This window comes from Cololabis saira, chromosome 11 (assembly GCF_033807715.1).
Source record: "Cololabis saira isolate AMF1-May2022 chromosome 11, fColSai1.1, whole genome shotgun sequence".
NCBI lineage: Eukaryota > Metazoa > Chordata > Actinopteri > Beloniformes > Belonidae > Cololabis > Cololabis saira.
Window position 1 is genome coordinate 34874674 of NC_084597.1, and position 21827 is coordinate 34896500.

General features: G+C 41.0%; 1 protein-coding gene and 1 long non-coding RNA gene across 3 annotated transcripts; one reads left to right on the plus strand and one right to left on the minus strand.

Moving 5' to 3' along the window:
• Positions 1–13416: 13416 nt before the first annotated feature.
• Positions 13417–14776, plus strand: LOC133454462 (nuclear apoptosis-inducing factor 1-like). The gene is made up of 3 exons (XM_061733194.1): positions 13417–13711; positions 14091–14197; positions 14498–14776. Exons 1-3 carry the CDS (start codon positions 13417–13419, stop codon positions 14744–14746), a joined length of 651 nt encoding a protein of 216 aa, XP_061589178.1. The 3' UTR covers positions 14747–14776.
• Positions 14777–14836: 60 nt separating this feature from the next.
• Positions 14837–21531, minus strand: LOC133454738 (uncharacterized). 2 transcript variants are annotated; one of them, XR_009783433.1, is made up of 3 exons: positions 21416–21531; positions 15432–15633; positions 14837–15286 (listed from the first exon to the last, which is right to left on the minus strand). It is a non-coding gene; the product is annotated as an uncharacterized LOC133454738 (long non-coding RNA). The 2 variants fall into 2 exon arrangements; XR_009783432.1 differs by having other exon boundaries at positions 14837–15340.
• Positions 21532–21827: the final 296 nt, after the last annotated feature.

The window sequence follows — 21827 nt, forward strand, 5'->3', positions numbered from 1 at the left end:
GATAAAATGCCCATTCAACAGCAAGGACTGCTCACTCACTGAAAGCTGCAAAGATCCAACATTCTGTTTTCACATAGAAGAAGATGGGACATTGACACTTAAGACTGACCACAAGTACATGTATCAAGTGCAAGCTCAAATGCATGGTGCCAAGGTGAGTTACTGTGATTTTGTGGTATGGACACTGCAGGAGATTTTCATCCAATGGATCAAGTATGGTCCTGTTTTCTTCCACAACGCCTACCTCAAAGTGGTTGAACTCATCAAGACCGGCGTACTACCAGAGCTGCTGGGGAAATGGTACACAGCACCACGGCATCCTCCCACAGACACTGCAACCACAGTGCAGCCACCTCAAATAGGATGCTACTGTGGTAAAACCTTCTGGCTCAGATGACATCACCTGCACATCTGGACAGTGTAGGCGGAAGCACTTTCATAGGTCTTGCCTAAAAATTGAAAAGGTTACCAAAGACATGGAAATGTGTGGAGTGCAAAACAAAGGTTTAGCTAGTTTTTGATTAATCATTTTATCCTCATTTCAGTATCCTTTCAATGTTTACCTCCATGGAACTAATGCATTACAGAACTATTTTCTCTTAGATTTTAACATTCATATTTTCATTAATTGTTAGTTTGAAAAGTTACTGTATGTAAGTCAGGTTGAAGGAAACAGTTTCTAATTAGAACACTGAAAAAAATCTTAAAACTTAATACAAGACAATCACCTATCACCTAACATTTCTGTGAGACAAAATCTTACCAAGAAGATTTTATTTCTCGTCAGAAATGTCTCATGTCTAGTCTAAACAAATCTGATTACACTTTAAATAAGACTCATCACCTAAAAAGTAAGTAAACGTTTGTTTCAAACTAAATTTCAATGGAAATACTGTAAGTAGAGATATTTACCAATGTAGTAAAAAAAAAGAAAAACTCCATTGACAGATTTCAAGTGAAAATGACCTTGAAAGAAGTGAAAATTGTTTAAAAACAAGTTTCTTAGGTGATGAGACTTATTTGTTTTGAATAATTAATTTTAATCAAATTTAAAAGGTGAAACTAATATATTGCATAGTCTCATTACATGCAAAGCAAGATATTTTAAGCCTTTATTTGTTATAATTTTGATGATTTGAATTGATTATTGATTTCATAAAATATTCACATTTTGGGATTTTTTATTTGGGGTTTTGATAAACTGTGAGCCATAATCATCAAAATTATAACAAATAAAGGTTGAAATATCTCACTTTGCATGTGGTGGGAAATAATATATTTGTTTCACCTTTAGTTGAATTTACTGAAACGAGTTTTGCAATATTCTAATTTTCCGACCTTCACCTGTTTATTATGACATCAATAAATAAAAGAGCGCGCAGCAACATATGTTGCTGTCTTTAATGTAACCTGTCCTTTATTTTGGTTCGTTATTGTGTGTGTGCGTGTGGGACAGACGTGCATGGGACAACAGCCAGAATATTCTATCACTATTAAGCCTACTTTATGATTTTTAAAATACGCCGAATCATGTGTCTGGTATCATGCCTAGATGTATGACGTTTGCAGAAAAAAAAACCCGTGAAAATCAGTTTTATATTCTGCGAGTTATGACTGATTAAATGCGCCGACACTTAAGGCTGATTTATGGTTCTGCGTTACAGCAACGCAGAGCCTACGCCGTACCCTACGGCGTAGGCTCTGCGTCGACTTAACGCAGACCATAATTCAGGCTTTAACTGCGCCAGCCAGACCGATAACAGTGAGGGGAGCGGCGGCCCCGCGGCTCGTCAGCGCCAACAGGCAGCAGCGGTCGAGGAGGCGTCTGGTTCAAACCTTTGGCCTCGTCAAATTAACATCAGATACTCGTTTAATGCAGCAGAGCTATTAGCACCTACACGCCTGCGACGGTCGCCATCTTGGCCGCCCCGTTGCTAGGTTACGTTGCTAAATTCCAACACCAAGGTTTGACGTCATAGAATGTGGGCGTGGTTTGGGCTTCGACGACGTCATATTGTCTTTATCTACGGCTGAGATCTCCGGCAAGAGACATTCTACCATTGATCTGCGAGGTGGCAACATCTATATAGGCTATTATATGAACATTTTTCATTGTTTTTTTTCTACATTTAATATTTAGAAATGGGAAGTTCTGGAAGTTCACAAAGCTCCTACAAAACACTGTCCAATAGTTCGCCAATTTCAGATAACAGATTTTTACCAGATAACTACACACCTGTAAAAGTTTTAGGTCACGGATGTTTTGGAGATGTGTTGCAATACACAAAGAAGGACACAAACCAAAGTGTTGCAGTCAAGGTTTTGAAACAGAGGGTTGGTAAAAAGAGATATAAAGAGGTTGAAATCCTGAAGAAACTAAAAAAGCTTGACTCTGAGAAGAACAACTTGTTAACATTTATAGAAGCCTATGAATACCAAAACGACCTTTATTTGGTCTCTGAAATGCTTGATACAACTCTTCATGCGTTCATACAAGAGAGGTCATTGAATTCAGTTTCTGTGTCTGGAATAAGAGTAGTAGCTCGACAGATGCTGGTGGCTTTGGATACACTGAAAAGTGTAGGTTTAGTTCATACTGACATCAAGCCAGACAACGTCATGCTAGTAAACCATCAGTCACAGCCCTTCAGGGTGAAACTGATTGATTTTGGATTGGCTTTGAGATCATCTCAGCTAAGCTCGGGGAAAAAAATTCAACCTTTTGGTTATAGGGCCCCTGAGGTGATCCTGGGTCTTCCAATGGATGAAAGTGTGGACATGTGGTCTCTTGGATGCGTTTTGGGTTTCATGTACATTAGAAATCATCTCTACTCAATAAATTCTGAATATGAGACCATTAAGGCCATAGAACAGATGCAAGGAATGCTTCCAGATGATTTACTGGAAAAAGGAGAGAACACAAACCTTTTTTTTAACATCTTACAAGGGTCTCCAAACCATAAGTTTACTCTAAAAACATACGAAGAGTATCTTAAAGGAAACCGCTTTCATCCAAATACCCATTATGGCATCTATAAAAGCATCAACAGTCTTGATGAATTGCCAACGATAAGACTAGCTATTACGGATCCAGATGAATCGCAGGATACACAGGAATTTATAGACCTGATTAAGAAGATGCTGTTTGTGGATCCGAGGGAACGGATCACCCCCAGCGAAGCTCTCAATCACAGTTTTATTACAATGAAACACCTCTCTGGTTGTAATGGCCCCTATGCAAAATCAGCTCATGAAACTATGGAACTGGCAGAGCTTAGGAAGTCTGCAGATGAGCCGTTTGTAAAATCCACAAAAGTTAAATTTGAGAGAAAAAAGGCGAGAAAAAAAACAGAAAACAAAATAATAGAAAGTAAAGATAAATCATCACAAGCAGTAGCTAACAACACCGAAGATGAAGGAGCTTCTGATCAAAGGTTAACGCACACGTCTAAGAAAATATGTGATCACAAGGACACAATAGAAAGCATAACGAGAAAATGTTTAAATGATGTAGATTTTAAAGGGACTTATATAATGGTGAAGCCACGTTCAGGTGTTGAATCATCCGAAGGAACTTTTGACTTATCTACATCCTACAAAAAGGAAAGAACATCAATAAAAGTTAATGAAAGCACCACAGCAGCTGGAACATCTCAAAAACGTCCTGTAAGTGGTAAAGATGCTCCTTCCATCAAAGTGGAAACATGTTTAGATTCAAACAAAACTCACAAGACCAAGAAAATGTATCATCGCAAGGAGTCAAAATTAAAGTTGTCAGAAAAATGTTTAAATGATGTAGATTTTAAAGGGACTTATATAATGGTGAAGCCACGTTCAGGTGTTGAATCATCCGAAGGAACTTTTGACTTATCTACATCCTACAAAAAGGAAAGAACATCAATAAAAGTTAATGAAAGCACCACAGCAGCTGGAACATCTCAAAAACGTCCTGTAAGTGGTAAAGATGCTCCTTCCATCAAAGTGGAAACATGTTTAGATTCAAACAAAACTCACAAGACCAGGAAAATGTATCATCGCAAGGAGTCAAAATTAAAGTTGTCAGAAAAATGTTTAAATGATGTAGATTTTAAAGGGACTTGTATAATGGTGAAGCCACGTTCAGGTGTTGAATCATCCGAAGGAACTTTTGACTTATCTACATCCTACAAAAAGGAAAGAACATCAATAAAAGTTGATAAAAGCACCACAGCAGCTGGAACATCTCAAAAACGTCCTGTAAGTGGTAAAGATGCTCCTTCCATCAAAGTGGAAACATGTTTAGATTCAAACAAAACTCACAAGACCAAGAAAAAGTATCATCGCAAGGAGTCAAAATTAAAGTTGCCAGAAAAATGTTTAAATGATGTAGATTTTAAAGGGACTTATATAATGGTGAAGCCATGTTGTTCAGATATTGAAGCAGCCGAACAAAATTTTGACAGATCTACATCTAATAAAAAAGCTGGAACATGTCAACAACTTCCTGAAAGTAATAAAGATGCTGCTTCCATCAAAGTGAAAAAACATTTAGACTCAAACAAAACTCACAAGACGACGAAGATGTGTCATCACAAGGAGTCAAAATCAGAGTTAGCTGACAAATGCTCCAACCGTCCTTGTTGCAATAAGAGACAGACTGTTGCAAAGGCCCGTCCTCCAGCTGGTAAAAACACAGGTGACAACACTGCTGTCAACAAGAAAACTGAACTTTCAACAAAACTTGGAGGCAAAACCAGAGATGCTGGAACGGCCAAGAAACACTGTTCTACAAAGAAAGAAAAAACTTCCAGCGAGGAAGGGAAACCTGTTTTGGTTGAGGTTAAAACAAAACAAAAGTATATTAGAAGGCTTAAGAAATTCTTCTCTGGTTTATTTAAGTGTCTCCTATGCTGCTGAAAAAAACAGGAAAAAAAATAAAACTACTGATGATAGCTTTGCACGAGCTACGTAATGTCCTTCATTAGGCCTATTGCAGCATCTGGAGGTAGTTCCTGCATGAACATCCCCACCCAGTTTGTGAAACTAGAGAAGATGTTTTGCATATATTTGTATATATGTGTGATATTCACAAAAGTGTTTTTGTAGAGTTGTTATTATTATTATTGTTATTATTATTGTTTTATCTCCGCTGAAGTCACTTTTTGGTTTATTGTTATCTTTGGTATTGGTATCTCTCTATTTTTTATTTTATCCTGCTAAAATATGAACAAGAAAGAGAAACACACAAGGACTTGTAGCACCAGAAACGGACACACAGTGGCAACACCGACCCGCGCCACTGGGATTCTTCACAGCAAGACGAGGAAGGGAAGCTCATAATCCGTTGGACTTGGAGAATGAGCAGTGGTGGTCTGGTGTCACTGATTGTATTTGTGTGTTTCCAGGTTGGTTGGATCAACTGATCACCACCTGGTGGTGAGTTGGATCTGCTGGCAGGGGAGGAAGCTGGTCAGACCTGGAAGACCCAAGCGTATCGTGAGGGTCTGCTGGGAACGTCTGGCAGATTCCCCTGTCAGGGAGGTCTTCAACTCCCACCTCCGGGAGAGCTTTGACCGGATTCCGAGGGAGGCCGGAGACATTGAGTCCGAATGGACCATTTTCTCCACTTCCATTGTTGACGCGGCCGTCCGGAGCTGCGGCCATAAGGTCTCCGGCGCCTGTCGCGGCGGCAATCCCCGAACCCGGTGGTGGACACCGGAAGTAAGGGATGCCGTCAAGCTGAAAAAGGAGTCCTACCGAGCCTGGCTAGCTCGGCGGACTCCCGAGGCAGCTGACGGGTACCGGCAGGCCAAGCGGACTGCAGCCCGGGCGGTCGCGGAAGCAAAACTCGGGTCTGGGAAAAGTTCGGGGAGGCCATGGAGGAGGACTACCGGTTGGCCTCGAGGAAATTCTGGCAAACCATCCGGCGCCTCAGGAGGGGGAAGCAGTGCTCCGCCAACACTGTTTACAGTGGAGGAGGGGAGCTGTTGACCTCGACTGGGGACATCGTCGGGCGGTGGAAGGAATACTTCGAGGATCTCCTCAATCCCGCTGACACGCCTTCCGTCGAGGAAGCAGAGGCTGAGGATTCAGAGGTTGATTCATTCATCACCCAAGCTGAAGTTACTGAGGTAGTTCGGAAGCTCCTCAGTGGCAAGACACCGGGGGTGGATGAGATCCGCCCTGAGTACCTCAAGTCTCTGGATGTTGCGGGGCTGTCGTGGCTGACACGCCTCTGCAGCATCGTGTGGCAGTCGGGGACAGTGCCTCTGGACTGGCAGAGCGGGGTGGTGGCCCCTCTCTTCAAAAAGGGGGACCGGAGGGTGTGTTCCAACTACCGGGGAATCGCACTCCTCAGCCTCCCGGGGAAAGTCTATTCCAGGGTGCTGGAGAGGAGAATTCGGCCGATAGTCGAACCTCGGATTCAAGAGGAACAATGCGGTTTTCGCCCTGGCCGTGGAACGCTGGACCAGCTCTACACCCTCCGCAGGGTGCTCGAGGGCGCATGGGAGTTTGCCCAACCAGTCCACATGTGTTTTGTGGACTTGGAGAAGGCTTTCGACCGTGTCCCACGTGGCATCCTGTGGGGGGTGCTCCGAGAGTATGGGGTCGGAGGCCCTCTGCTGAGGGCTGTACGGTCCCTGTATGACCGGAGCAGGAGCTTGGTTCGCATTGCCGGCAGTAAGTCAGACCTGTTCCCGGTGCGTGTTGGACTCCGGCAGGGCTGCCCTTTGTCACCGGTTCTGTTCATTATTTTTATGGACAGAATTTCTAGGCACAGCCAAGTGCCGGAGGGGGTACGGTTCGGGAGCCACTTGATTTCATCTCTGCTTTTTGCAGATGATGTGGTCTTGTTGGCTCCCTCGAGCCAGGACCTTCAGCATGCACTGGGGCGGTTTGCAGCCGAGTGTGAAGCAGCTGGGATGAGAATCAGCACCTCTAAGTCTGAGGCCATGGTTCTCGACCGGAAAAAGGTCGCGAGATTGACAGGCGGATCGGTGCGGCGGCCGCAGTAATGCGGTCATTGTATCGGTCCGTCGTGGTGAAGAAGGAGCTGAGCCGAAAGGCAAAGCTCTCGGTTTACCGGTCGATCTACGTTCCCACCCTCACCTATGGTCATGAACTCTGGGTCATGACCGAAAGAACGGGATCCCGGATACAAGCGGCCGAAATGAGTTTCCTCCGCAGGGTGGCGGGGCGCTCCCTTAGAGATAGGGTGAGGAGCTCTGTCACCCGGGAGGAGCTCGGAGTAGAACCGCTGCTCCTCCACATCGAGAGGAGCCAGCTGAGGTGGCTCGGGCACCTGTATAGGATGCCCCCTGGACGCAACGAGGGCTTCATATCTCGTTTCTCACCGGATTGCAAAAGCTAAAAAGCCCTTTACAATTGGAGAGGAGCTAATACTGCCCGCTGCAAAACACATCTGCCTCAAACTTTTGGAGGAAAAAGCAGCTGGCAAAGTGGGAAAGGTTCCCCTTTCCAACAATACTGTTGCCAGGAGAATTGATGATATTGCCGAGGATATTGAGGGACAATTGCTGGACAGAATAAAAGCATCTCCGTGGTATGCAATACAAGTGGACGAATCTACTGATGTGGAAAATTCTATTTCTAAAATGTTTATTAAAATTGACATAAATTGTCAACCGGTCCCTGAGCTTTTTGTTTATACTTCTGCTGGTCCTTGGCACAAAAAAGGTTGGGAACCCCTGCACTAGAGGGCTCATTCTTTTTGGTTTGGAACGCTTCATCTGACATTATTACAAGAAAACTTAAAATGTATACACATTTTTTTCATAAATCCTGCCTCAATCCTGCCTCATGCTCCTTTAATGTTTTACTGTTACCTCAGATGTATAAGAGTCATTCTATAATTAGGGGCACATTTCATATCAACCAAAAGTGACAAAATCAGTTTTCTTTTTTGATAAATAATCTAGTTTTTTCCATAATATACCCCGTAAATGTGCTAAATTCATTAAATGCCAAGCTTAAACTCTAATTACATATTCAATATTTTAATGAAAATAAACATTGGACTCATTATTTTGTCAACCGTGTTACAGACAAATGTTGTGTCATATACAACAAGAACTAGGTACTACACATTTGATAATACATTTGTTTGAAAGGTTTTGAGTCTATTCACCAGGGGTTTTAGGGTTGCCTGTCTAACTGATTTGAAAATATGAATTTTGAGCTTCATAATGGACATTCTATGGGATGTTGTCAGGAGGGATTAATAATTTTTTCAACATAAATGCATATTACACTGAATTTAGAGTTATTCACCAATCTTATATAAGACCTCTCTCTCTGCAGATTTTCCCCACTTTTTTTTTTTTTTTTTTACAGTTTAGTCAATATTTAAAAGATATATGACACAAAAAACATTCATAACACAGTTGACAGGCAAAGTAACACAGTTGACAGGAGTAACACAGTTGACAGGACGCATTAGGAGGACAAGAGAAACCTTTCTTTATGATAAAAACATTTTAATGAAACAAATTTAAGTGTCATGCAATTAAGTGGATGAGTTGAACTTGAAAATTTTCAATCCATAGTTAACAGAACAAATACATAAAATGCTTTAATAACAAATCTTTCCATCTTGTATTTCATCTTGTATTTCATATTGTATTTCATATTGCATTTCATCTTTGTTTCTTTTCAAAAGATCCTACTCATAGTCTATTTCATATTTGTTCTTTCTTTTGTTCTTTCATGTTCTTGTTCTTTCGTGTTCCTTTTGATTTCAGTCACAAGTCTGATATCTTGGACCATAGGTCCCTGTTGATCTCCATATGACGGGAGGTCACAGAAGTTGGAGGAGGAATCATTCTGACGATATCTTCATGCAAATACCACAGGACATCTTCCCGCGTTGGCCAGAAAAAGCGGTTTATTCCAATCCGGTGCATACATTTTACTTCAACGTGAGTTTCAGTCACCTCTTGAATCACTCCAGGATAAATGTCGTCATCATATTTCACACAACACCACTGGCCGATGATGTCTGAGTTTTGCCAAGGAATTTCGGACCGCTTTTGACTGTTATCCTGTGTTGAAGAAGAGCTCAGCGTTGGGGATGTCTTTCCCGTGGCTGACAAGCCTGTCAGCGGTCCTTTTGAGGAGGCCTCCAACTCCATCTGGGGCCTCCTTGCCGTGGCTCGCCTCAAAAAAGTTCCAGGTGCCTGATTGGAACCCACACTGCTGCAGCTTAGTACAGAACAGATAGAAATTGCCTTTCTGCCTGTATTGTGTGCATGGCCCATCGCTGAAAAAATGCACCACGGTCACATTTGGATGAGAAGCCTTGACCAGGTTGAGTATTGGGGATAGATGGGTCCATATGGCTGCAGGCCCTTTCTCCTTCGATGGGCTGATTGTGCCAAAGCACACATGTTCTTCCACTCCACCAATATGTAGAACTCCAGTGTGTAGTGTTGCCTGCTGCTGGTTTGACGCAAAGTGTACAGCTTGGTTTTCAGAGGAGTACTTGCAGGCATAGTTTTCTGAAAAATCTACATGAATTAAGCATTCGTGATCTGTCATGCTCCTCTTTAGTACCCGGTAGAAGGTGAATTGCTGTTTTATGTTAAAGAGGTGTCTTTTGAAGTTTGTAAGTTGGCATTGGAAGATTTCAAGTAGGTTCTGCAAAGTTGTCTCTGTCTTCTTTTTCATTGTGATTTTGACAGACACTTTCTCTTTTTCACCTTTATTGTTCTTCTTCTCTCTGAGAACAGTCTCGGTTGTCCACTGTGTGACAAAAACACTTGCTTGCAAATCCCCCTCACTTGCAACTGGAAAGTCTCTATCTTTGCAGTTGGGACATTCATTGTACATGCAGTCCTTCGAATTTGAGTCACAGCATATTGACTCTGCCATTTCCTCCAAGTTAGTCCCCCAGATGAGTCAGAGAGAATGTAGCTTCTCTACAAGAAAACAGAGATTCTCATGCACCTTGCAAAGGAACTCTGCAATGGATGGCTGGACCACCCAGAAGGGCCGCACGGCAGAACAAAGAATATGAGATCCTGCAGTCAGGGCTCTCAAGGAGGAATCTCCTATGCAGGTTTTTCATGGTGTCGTTTAAGAACCTTTTCTGTTTCTTTATCTTCCCTCTTGTTATTGTTTGTGATTTTCCAGCTGTGAGGCGACTGTTATCATCCCTTGTCAAGAAGGACAGAACTTTGTTGCACAGTTTATAGCATAGGGATCTATATGTCAACTTGTTGGAGAGTGATATCTCACTGTAGCTCTGCAGTTTTCTTGAAATTCCTAAGGTCTCCTGAATTCTTTTTTTGAACTTGTATTTTTTCAAGATCCTTCCTGACACCAGAGCTGTGATGAGCTGCCTAGTTTTTTTGTGTTTGGTAGAGTCAAACGTTTTGCCGATGTTGTCCACTAGGGCATGATGGAAAACTAAAGTTTTGTGCACTTCTCTAGACACAGGAATCCTTCCTAACAGGTGCCAGGTTTTTGATCTAGGTGACTCTGAAACTTTCTGTAGTCTTGCACATCTTTTTCTATATTTGTCAGTTTTTCTTTTCTGTTGTTTGAGTGAGTCCTTCAGACCCTGAATCTCCCTGTATAACTTGGACTCCCTTCTCTTGACTTTCTTCCTTCCAGCACTGCTCAGTCTGAAATAATACAAAAATTATTACTAAATTGATAATGTGTTCTATGCTTACTGAACAGAGAAAGGATGACAAGCTGTCACTCTAGTCTTTTCATCATCATTTCATAATAAAAGCTATTGTTAATCCTATTTTCTGTTCAATAAATTTCTACCTTGACATCTGAGGCTCTGGATCAACTTCAGGACTCTGGGGTGGAGTAACCTGGTTCTCTATCACTTTCGCTCTCTCTCTGCTCTGGCGTTGGGCTCTTCTCCAATATGCTCGTTTCCTTCTCTTCTCTCTTTCACTTAGATCTTTCACTGGCTTCACCTTCCCTAGCTTTTTGTTCTCATGCCACGTCTCTCTGTGTTTCTGTAAATATGCAGCCCTTCTCTCAGGATCAGCATTACGCAGAGCCCTGTACTGGCGCTGTTTCTCAGCGTGTGTGAGCAGTGTGTGTGTAGTGTCGCGCTCAGCACTAAAGCTAATACTAAGCTACAAGCTAACACCAGCTACGGCTGTTGCCCTGGTAACACAAGACCGAGTTCAAAGTTAAAAGGTCAAGCTATGTTGTTTCACTTGTGTTAATATTGTATAAAGTGAGTTAGTGACTGCAATGATTATTATTCTGTTATATTAAGTGAACACTTAATTTACTTTATGTACTTTAGGTACAAAAATACTCTTTCATTAAGAGACAGAAAAGTTTGTACATGATTGCTCAGATTACATGATTAGTGATGTGTGTTTGAGAAAAGAGTGTACATGATGATATATTAAAGAAGCAGGTTCGGGTCTGTTTTTATGTATTTAAGAAGCAGGTCATGGTCTGTTTTTACTGTATGTATTAAAAAATGAGGTTATGGTCTGTTTTTATGTATTAAAGAAGCAGGTTATGGTCTGTTTTTATGTATTAAAGAAAGAGGTTATTGTCTGTTTATACGTATTAAAGAAGCAGGTTCCGTTCTGTTTTTATGTATTTAAAGAGCAGATTCCGGTCTGTTTTTATGTATTAAAGAAGCAGGTTCCGGTCTCTTTTTATGTATTAAAGAAGTGGGTTCCGGTCTGTTTTTATGTATAAAAGAAACAGGTTCTGTTCTGTTTTTACGCATTTAAGAAGCAGGTTCCGGTCTGTTTTTATGTATTTAAAGAGCAGATTCCAGTCTGTTTTTATATATTATAGAAGGAGGTTCCAGTCTGTTTTTATACATTAAAGAAGCAGATTCCGGTCTGTTTTTATGTATTTAAGAAGCAGGTTATGGTCTGTTTTTATGTATTAAAGAAGGAGGTTCCGTTCTATTTTTATGTATTTAAAGAGCAGGTTCCGGTCTGTTTTTATGTATTTAAAGAAGTGTGTTCCAGTCTGTTTTTATGTATAAAAGAAACAGGTTCTGTTCTGTTTTTACGCATTTAAGAAGTAGATTCCGGTTCCGGTCTGTTTTTATATATTAAAGAAGCAGGTTCCGGTCTGTTTTTATGTATTTAAGAAGCAGGTTCCGGTTCCGGTCTGTTTTTATATATTAAAGAAGCAGGTTCCGGTCTGTTTTTATATATTAAAGAAGCAGGTTCCGGTCTGTTTTTATACATTTAAATAGCAGGTTCCAGTCTCTTTTTGTGTATTAAAGAAGTGTGTTCCAGTCTGTTTTTATGTGTAAAAGAAACAGGTTCTGTTCTGTTTTTACGCATTTAAGAAGCAGGTTCCGGTCTGTTTTTATGTATTTAAAGAGCAGATTCCGGTCTGTGTTTATGTATTTAAGAAGCAGGTTATGGTCTGTTTTTATGTATTTAAGAAGGAGATTATTTTCTGTTTATACGTATTAAAGAAGCAGGTTCCGTTCGGTTTTGTATTTAAAGAGAAGGTTCCGGTCTGTTTTTATGTATTTAAAGAAGAAGGTTCCGTTCTGTTTTTATGTATTTAAAGAAGCAGGTTCCGGTCTGTTTTTATGTATTAAAGAAGCAGGTTCCGGTCTGTTTTTATACATTTAAAGAAGCAGGTTCCGGTCTGTTTTTATACATTTAAAGAAGCAGGTTCCGGTCTGTTTTTATACATTTAAAGAAGCAGGTTCCGGTCTGTTTTTATGTATTAAAGAAGCAGGTTCCGGTCTGTTTTTATGTATTAAAGAAGCAGGTTCCGGTCTGTTTTTATACATTTAAAGAAGCAGGTTCCGGTCTGTTTTTATACATTTAAAGAAGCAGGTTCCGGTCTGTTTTTATACATTTAAAGAAGCAGGTTCCGGTCTGTTTTTATACATTTAAATAGCAGGTTCCAGTATCTTTTTATGTATTAAAGAAGCAGGTTCCGGTCTGTTTTTATGTATTAAAGAAGCAGGTTCCGGTCTGTTTTTATACATTTAAAGAAGCAGGTTCCGGTCTGTTTTTATACATTTAAAGAAGCAGGTTCCGGTCTGTTTTTATGTATTAAAGAAGGAGGTTCCAGTCTGTTTTTATACATTTAAATAGCAGGTTCCAGTATCTTTTTATGTATTAAAGAAGCAGGTTCCGGTCTGTTTTTATGTATTTGAAGAGCAGGTTCCGGTCTGTTTTTATATATTAAAGAAGCAGGTTCCGGTCTGTTTTTATACATTTAAATAGCAGGTTCCGGTCTGTTTTTATACATTTAAATAGCAGGTTCCAGTCTCTTTTTATGTATTAAAGAAGTGTGTTTTCCGGTCTGTTTTTATGTATAAAAGGTTCTGTTCTGTTTTTACGCATTTAAGAAGCAGATTCCGGTCTGTTTTTATATATTAAAGAAGCAGGTTCCGGTCTGTTTTTATTTATTTAAAGAGCAGGTTCCGGTCTGTTTTTATATAATATGGGGATAACAGCAGAAAATAAGACAAGAGGGTGGGCCGGTGTTGCTGAAGCTGTGTCCGCGGTGGGAGGGAGCCTGCGGGACGGCCCAGGGGTGAAGAAGAAGTGGGCCGACTTCAATTCGGAGGTAAAAAAGAAAGGAGCGGAGCGGAAAAGGTTAATCAACAAGAAAGGCGGAGCTGAAAGAGTGTTTGTCGACAGCCTGGAGGAGAAAGTGCTCGACATTATTGGAGAAACAGCGGTCGAGGGAGTCCAAGGGGGCGTCGACACAGGAGACCCACCGGCGGTGACAGCAGGTAACCGTTAACCGTTTTTATTAAGTTTTTTTTCAGGCTTAAAAGTAACCGTTAAGATCCCCAACCTGGGCTCAGTTTATCCAAATAACGCCTGTTAAGAAATTTGCTCAGAAAATCTCGGGATTTCAGCCTGACTGCCGGCTCCGGAGCTGATTTATGGTTCCGCGTTAAATCGACGCAGAGCATACGGCGTAAGTTACGTAGCCTACGCCGTAGCTTACGTAGCCTACGGCTCTGTTACAAAATACTGTATGTTACGCTGCTAGTTCTTTAAATGTTACAATGTTTCAAGCGCAGCAGGACACAATTATACCGTCGGTTAATGTGTGCAATGCACCACTAACGTATACTGTATTACTGTATTCTCCGTTCATTGCAGGCCCTGTCATCTCAGTGTTTACTCTACCAGCTGACACAAGCAGCACAAGCTCCGACTCTGACGTTGTGCTTAATGTTGTGGAGGACTTCAGTGCTGAAGAAGCACAGGTAGGCTTGAAAACAACACACTGAACAGTACAGTTGGCAACATAAGCTGTGAACAGGGTTCCTACACAAGTATGGAAATAAATTAGACCAATTCCCAGGTATCAAAATGTATGGAAAAATGAAAAATAAAGTATGGAAAAATATTTGTTTCACCTAGTGTGTGTGTGTGTGTGTGTGTGTGTGTGTGTGTGTGTGTGAAGGATGAAATGTGTAGGAACCTTTTGTGAAGACTGTAGATGGAAATTACATATTTTATAATATTGTCTTAATTGTTTTTGTTCTTTGTACTTGTTTTTACAGACCATAGAGGATAACCTCCTGGCAAACATTTTGCCTAGGGCCCTATTCTTCCAGCCCCCTCCAGCAAGGACCAAGTCTGACACCGCTGAGATGGTGATGCTGCAGAGAGAATTGGTGAAAGAAGTTTCAGCAATAAGGAAGATCCAGGAGGAGCTGCTGTGTGTAAAAAAAGTTAAAGATTGCTCAGGAGAAACTGAGATGAAAAAGAAAGAAAGAAAGGAAATGAATAAATGTTGTTTTTTCTTGTAACAAATGAAATGTTTTGGAAAAAGTCGTTTTTTGTAACAATTTTTGTATTGAATATTAAATAATTTATTTGATTGTATAATAATGTCTGAATTTATATTCTTTGAAATATTACTATGGTATAATATTACTATGCTAACTACAACATTTTTTATACTGCTAACAAATCAAATGGGATATTTATATACATTGTGATTTTACATTTTGTGTAGTAGATTTTGCTTTAATTTGCTTGGGTGAACCTCCTTCTAATGAGGTCATTTCTAGCTTGGATGCCAGTCTCGCATGGGGCAGGGTGGTCATGTCCATCTTCCTCAGGGCGGTCGTCAGGGATGTTGGGTACTGGCAGGCGATACATCTGGCAGATGTTGTGTAGTATGAAGGCTGAGGTGATGATTTTACAGGCTTTTTCAGGTGTGTACTGCAGCACTCCTCCAGAACGGTCGATGCATCTGAAGCGAGACTTCACTACACCGATGCATCGCTCCACAATATTGCGGGTCTTTGTTTGTGCACTTGTGTAGCGCCTCTCTGCCAGTGTTCCTGGGTGAAGGAGTGGTGTCATCAGCCAGGGTCGAAGGCCATAGCCACTATCACCTGTGTCATAGAGACCATCATTACTTTATTAGGAAGCTTATTTAGATGTGGAAATATAAATATGTTTTTAACATTCTTATAACTTTCTTACCTAACAACCAGCCATCTGGCATTTCTCCATCGCTGAATTTTATGCCTATTCCCGAATTCATCAGGATGAAGGAATCATGGGTTTGTCCTGGCCACTTAGCTTCAAGGTTGGTGACGCGCAGTGTTGCATCACAGATGACTTGCACATTTATTTAATGGTAGCTTTTTCTGTTGACATAGATATCCTCCTCATCCTTAGGTGCCTATTTAAAAAAAAAAATTTTTTTAAACTTTCAAAGGTTTGTTATTCAAAAAATACAGAAGGGAACGTTAAAGGTGTTTTCAGTGATATTTGTTCATATGAGTGCTAAATAGCTCTATAATTCTCCATTATTTAATACAGTTGTAAACAGTAAGGGAAATGCTCTTGCAGGTGACTGGTGCAAATGCAAAATAATCTCTCTTGCAATGTACCCAAACACCTGAAAACATCTTTAAAATAAGGTACTGCCATGTAAACTTACTTTGATAGCAATATGGGTCCCGTCAACTACTCCTAACACATTAGGAAATCCTGCAATCTCAAAGAGCTGCTGCTTGGATTGAATGCATTCTGTTGCTGTTGCTGGAAACTTTATGAACTGCCTTGCTCTTGTGCTTAGTGCATTTGACACATCCCTGACCACACGACTGACAGAGGATTGACTCACTCCTACAGTGCCCCCTAACACCATCTGAAAAGTTCCAGAAGCAAAGAATCTCAAGGCAACCATTACTTGTAGTACCACAGGAAGTGATGATGATCTCCTTGTACTCCTTTGCAACTCATCTTTCAAGATATCTGCAAGTTGCAAGATTGCCCTTCTAGGAAGCCTATACTGCCTCAGTAAAACATGATCCGGCAGTCTTAGAGGATCCATTCTGTCCCTCATTGGTCTTGGTGGGTTTTCTTCCCTAACTGCTACCCAAAGTGCTTCCATCTATAAAACAAATGTGGGAAAACTAATGAGGGCAATAACAACTGATTATGTAAAGGAAATAAGATGACAACAACTTAGAGTAATTTAACATTCTAATACATCCCTAGTAATAGTAAATGTTGTGTTGTGTTGTATTTATTTTATGTGAAACTTTTTAAGAATGTCCATCTGCTGTGCCTGCACCTGCGCACTTTATATGTTTATATGTCTATATGTTTACATGTTCACCGTGGGAAGTGGGAAACGTCCCTCTCAATCTCTGTATGTCTTGACATATAGTATTGACAATAAAGCTACTTTGACTTTGACTAATTTAACATACTAACTGTCAGTTAACTAACAGTTAACTGACAGTTAACTACCACGCTAATTAACATGCTAACAAACAGTTAACAGGCTCTTTGTGTAATTAATTACAAGTATATCCTCAAACTATGACTTACTAGTCTAAACTTGTCTAAAATGTGTTGGAAAAAGGTGATTTTAGAGTCTTACCTTTTCACAGACCAAATCTTAAAACAGGTCAAGGTTGTCTTAAGTTAAGAAAAAACAAATTTGAGAACTTTTATTTCAAGAATACCATTTCTTCTTAAGTTTTTTCTTAAGAAGAAAGTTAAGAAAATACTTAAGAACTTTTTTGGAGAATACGACTTAAGAATTTTTTCTTCTTAAGACAGAACTTAAGAAAAAAATGGCACTTAAGAAGATTTTTTTTCTTAAGAATGTTTTGAGAATACGGCCCCTGGTGTAGACAGAGACAACCGGAGTTTTGCGTTTTTCGAACGTCACATTATGCTCCAAAACAACAACAAATCTGCTCTGAGTCTGACGTCTAACGTGCGACCCAGAACTATGGATGATCCACCATCTGTCCTCCAAGCTATTTATTAAATAAATGGTCTCTGCTCTTGACACCGTTACACCGACGCGGAGCCTACGCCGTAGGGTACGCGGCGACGCGCAGCTGGGCTGCAGCTGGGCTGCAGCTGGGCTGCAGCTGGGCTGCGTCGATTAACGCGGCAGCTCCGCGGCGGACACAGGGAAACTCCAGCTCGTTGCCCGAGGAGGAGGAGCGGATCCCGGGGAAGCGGCGCAGCTTCCCCAGGGCTGCAGCAGTGCTGCAGCTGGGCTGCAGCTGGGCTGCGTCAATTAACGCGGCAGCTCCGCGGCGGACACGGGGAAACTCCAGGGGCCGGATTCTCCAATATCTTCTTAAGAAAATATTAAGAAATGTCTTAAGATCTAAAATTAAGAAGTTCGTAAGAAAGTTCTTAAGTGCAATTCCTCAAAATTTTCTTAAGAACCATCTTAAGAACTGTCATTTCTTACGAATTTCTTATTTTTCTACTTAAGAACTTCTTAAAATATGGCTGTTTTTGAAATCACTCAATCAATTCAGCAGCCGCTCCAGCGGACCATTCAGCAGTAGCAGCCAAGTATCCCAGAATGCATTTCGCACCAAAACGACAGCGGGAGCCGAGAGCTAAAAGCAGGCTAAAGGCTGTTTTAATTTCCGCTGTAGCGCTGTTAATATGCCACTTTATTAAGTTTTAATATTTTTTCAGATGCCAAAGTCCCCCTTAAGATCCCCAACCTGGCCTCAGTTTATCCAAATAACGCCTGTTGAGAAATTTGCTCCGACGTTTTCGGGGATAAGAAGAGCCGGCGGCCACGGGGAGCAGCATTAGCTCAGGTGAATCGACTAAATATAATGAAATTAATAAAAATAATAATAATATAATGAAATTAATACAAATAATAATAATAATATAATGAAATGAATAATACATATAATTTTGTATACCAAGTACGTAGAGGTGCACTAAATAAAAACCCAAACATATGTAGCTTAATAAAACAAAATAAAATTCAATAGACTGATATGTTCATTTTAATACCTTTTATTAAAATTGTGACGGCTCTGATGTACAGACAGAGCAGCAGCGCTGGTTCTGGGGCTCCAGTAAAAACATGAAGCTCCACTTTATATTCAGACAAACTAATATGGAAACTACAACTGTTAGATTTCATCTATTAAACCAACATTTATCTTCCTAAATGATTTATTTCAGCCAGCGACAATTCTCCACATAGCTGCAGTTCATTGGTTCAGTTTCTCCCCGGGACGACAGCGCGGTTTTACCCGGCGATCACGCCTCTCCCCCCGGCCGTGAGCTAATGCTGCTCCCCGCAGCCGCCGGCTCTTCTCATCCCCGAAAACGTTGGAGCAAATTTCTCAACAGGCGTTATTTGGATAAACTGAGGCCAGGTTGGGGATCTTAAGGGGGACTTTGGCATCTGAAAAAATATTAAACCTTAATAAAGTGGCATATTAACAGCGCTACAGCGGAAATTAAAACAGCCTTTAGCCTGCTTTTAGCTCTCGGCTCCCGCTGTCGTTTTGGTGCGAAATGCATTCTGGGATACTTGGCTGCTACTGCTGAACGGTCTGCTGAATTGATTGAGTGATTTCAAAAACAGCCATATTTTAAGAAGTTCTTAAGTAGAAAAATAAGAAATTCGTAAGAAATGATAGTTCTTAAGATGGTTCTTAAGAAAATATTGAGGAATTGCACTTAAGAACTTTCTTACGAACTTCTTAATTTTAGATCTTAAGACATTTCTTAAGATTTTCTTAAGAAGATATTGGAGAATCCGGCCCCTGCTCTTTAAATACAAAACCGAACGGAACCTGCTTCTTTAATACGTATAAACAGACAATAACCTCCTTCTTTAATACATAAAAACAGACCATAACCTGCTTCTCAAATACATAAAAACAGACCGAAACCTGCTCTTTAAATGAATAAAAACAGACCGGAACCTGGGGCCGGATTCTCCAATATCTTCTTAAGAAAATCTTAAGAAATGTCTTAAGATCTAAAATTAAGAAGTTCGTAAGAAAGTTCTTAAGTGCAATTCCTCAATATTTTCTTAAGAACCATCTTAAGAACTGTCATTTCTTACGAATTTCTTATTTTTCTACTTAAGAACTTCTTAAAATATGGCTGTTTTTGAAATCACTCAATCAATTCAGCAGACCGTTCAGCAGTAGCAGCCAAGTATCCCAGAATGCATTTCGCACCAAAACGACAGCGGGAGCCGAGAGCTAAAAGCAGGCTAAAGGCTGTTTTAATTTCCGCTGTAGCGCTGTTAATATGCCACTTTATTAAGGTTTAATATTTTTTCAGATGCCAAAGTCCCCCTTAAGATCCCCAACCTGGCCTCAGTTTATCCAAATAACGCCTGTTGAGAAATTTGCTCCAACGTTTTCGGGGATGAGAAGAGCCGGCGGCTGCGGGGAGCAGCATTAGCTCACGGCCGGGGGGAGAGGCGTGATCGCCGGGTAAAACCGCGCTGTCGTCCCGGGGAGAAACTGAACCAATGAACTGCAGCTATGTGGAGAATTGTCGCTGGCTGAAATAAATCATTTAGGAAGATAAATGTTGGTTTAATAGATGAAATCTAACAGTTGTAGTTTCCATATTAGTTTGTCTGAATATAAAGTGGAGCTTCATGTTTTTACTGGAGCCCCAGAACCAGCGCTGCTGCTCTGTCTGTACATCAGAGCCGTCACAATTTTAATAAAAGGTATTAAAATGAACATATCAGTCTATTGAATTTTATTTTGTTTTATTAAGCTACATATGTTTGGGTTTTTATTTAGTGCACCTCTACGTACTTGGTATACAAAATTATATGTATTATTCATTTCATTATATTATTATTATTATTTGTATTAATTTCATTATATTATTATTATTTTTATTAATTTCATTATATTTAGTCAATTCACCTGAGCTAATGCTGCTCCCCGTGGCCGCCGGCTCTTCTCATCCCCGAAAACGTCGGAGCAAATTTCTCAACAGGCGTTATTTGGATAAACTGAGGCCAGGTTGGGGATCTTAAGGGGGACTTTGGCATCTGAAAAAATATTAAAACTTAATAAAGTGGCATATTAACAGCGCTACAGCGGAAATTAAAACAGCCTTTAGCCTGCTTTTAGCTCTCGGCTCCCGCTGTCGTTTTGGTGCGAAATGCATTCTGGGATACTTGGCTGCTACTGCTGAACGGTCTGCTGGAGCGGCTGCTGAATTGATTGAGTGATTTCAAAAACAGCCATATTTTAAGAAGTTCTTAAGTAGAAAAATAAGAAATTCGTAAGAAATGACAGTTCTTAAGATGGTTCTTAAGAAAATTTTGAGGAATTGCACTTAAGAACTTTCTTACGAACTTCTTAATTTTAGATCTTAAGACATTTCTTAATATTTTCTTAAGAAGATATTGGAGAATCCGGCCCCAGGTCGTCGATAGATGGGAGGTTAGTCCCAACTATCCTCTCTGCAGTCCTGATGGTCCGTTGCAGTCTGTGCCTGTCTAGTTTGGTGGCTGATCCAAACCAGACAGTGATGGATGTGCAGAGAACAGACTGTATGATGGCAGTGTAAAAAGTGATCAGCAGCTGCTGTGGCAGGTTGAACTTCCTGAGCTGCCGCAGGAAGTACAACCTCTGCTGCGCCTTCTTCCTGATGGAGTTGATGTGGGTGGACCACTTCAGGTCCCGGGAGATGGTGGATCCCAGGAACCTGAAGGAGTCTGTGGTGGAGACGGTTCTGTTGAGGATGGTGAGGGGGAGGAGTGGCAGTGGGTTTTTCCTGAAGTCCACTGTCAACTCCACAGTCTTGAGCGGGTTCAGTTCCAGGTGGTTCCGACCGCACCAGTGGACCAGCTGATCCACCTCCCGTCTGTACGCGGACTCGTCACCTTCCCGGATCAGGCCGATGACGGTAGTGTCGTCCGCGTACTTCAGGAGCTTCACAGACGAGTCCCCTGAGGTACATAAAAACAGACTGGAACCTGGGGCCGTATTCTCAAAACATTCTTAAGAATGTATGGAATGTATGGTATGGAATCTGCAACCTACCATCTACCATTAACAATGTCTACAGTCAACATTTCCATATATGAATGCTGTGCCTCTTCAGCCTTAGCTGAGACCAGCTGCAGGAGGATGAAAACTCTCCATGATGGTTTAAACCAGACAATGAATGGTGAAGTGACTCACTTTCCCTCCAACTGTCTCACAGGTCAAATCGTTGAACTGCAGGAAGTCAGGTTCATCTGCCATCAGTTTTGTTGTCCTCTTCTGGGCCATGTTGAGGTCTTTTTGAGACTCGTCTACAGAAAGAGTATTCTGGAAATATTTGTCCGCTGAAAAGGAAACACTAGTGCAATTCCCATAGATCAAAGTTCGGCAGCTGTTTGTTCAGACAAGCTGACGCCAGACACCCACACACACAAATCACATTTGAACTGACAGAAATGTACCCTTATCCTTGAACTCATTTCCCAATTTGTGCATGATTGACCCCTTTCCTCAGGTCTCCGTCCCTCCCAACAGAGACATGTTGAGACAAAAGCAAACATAAAGAGAGGAGCCAAGGTGACGGGGATTGACCATATTCAGACGGTTTATC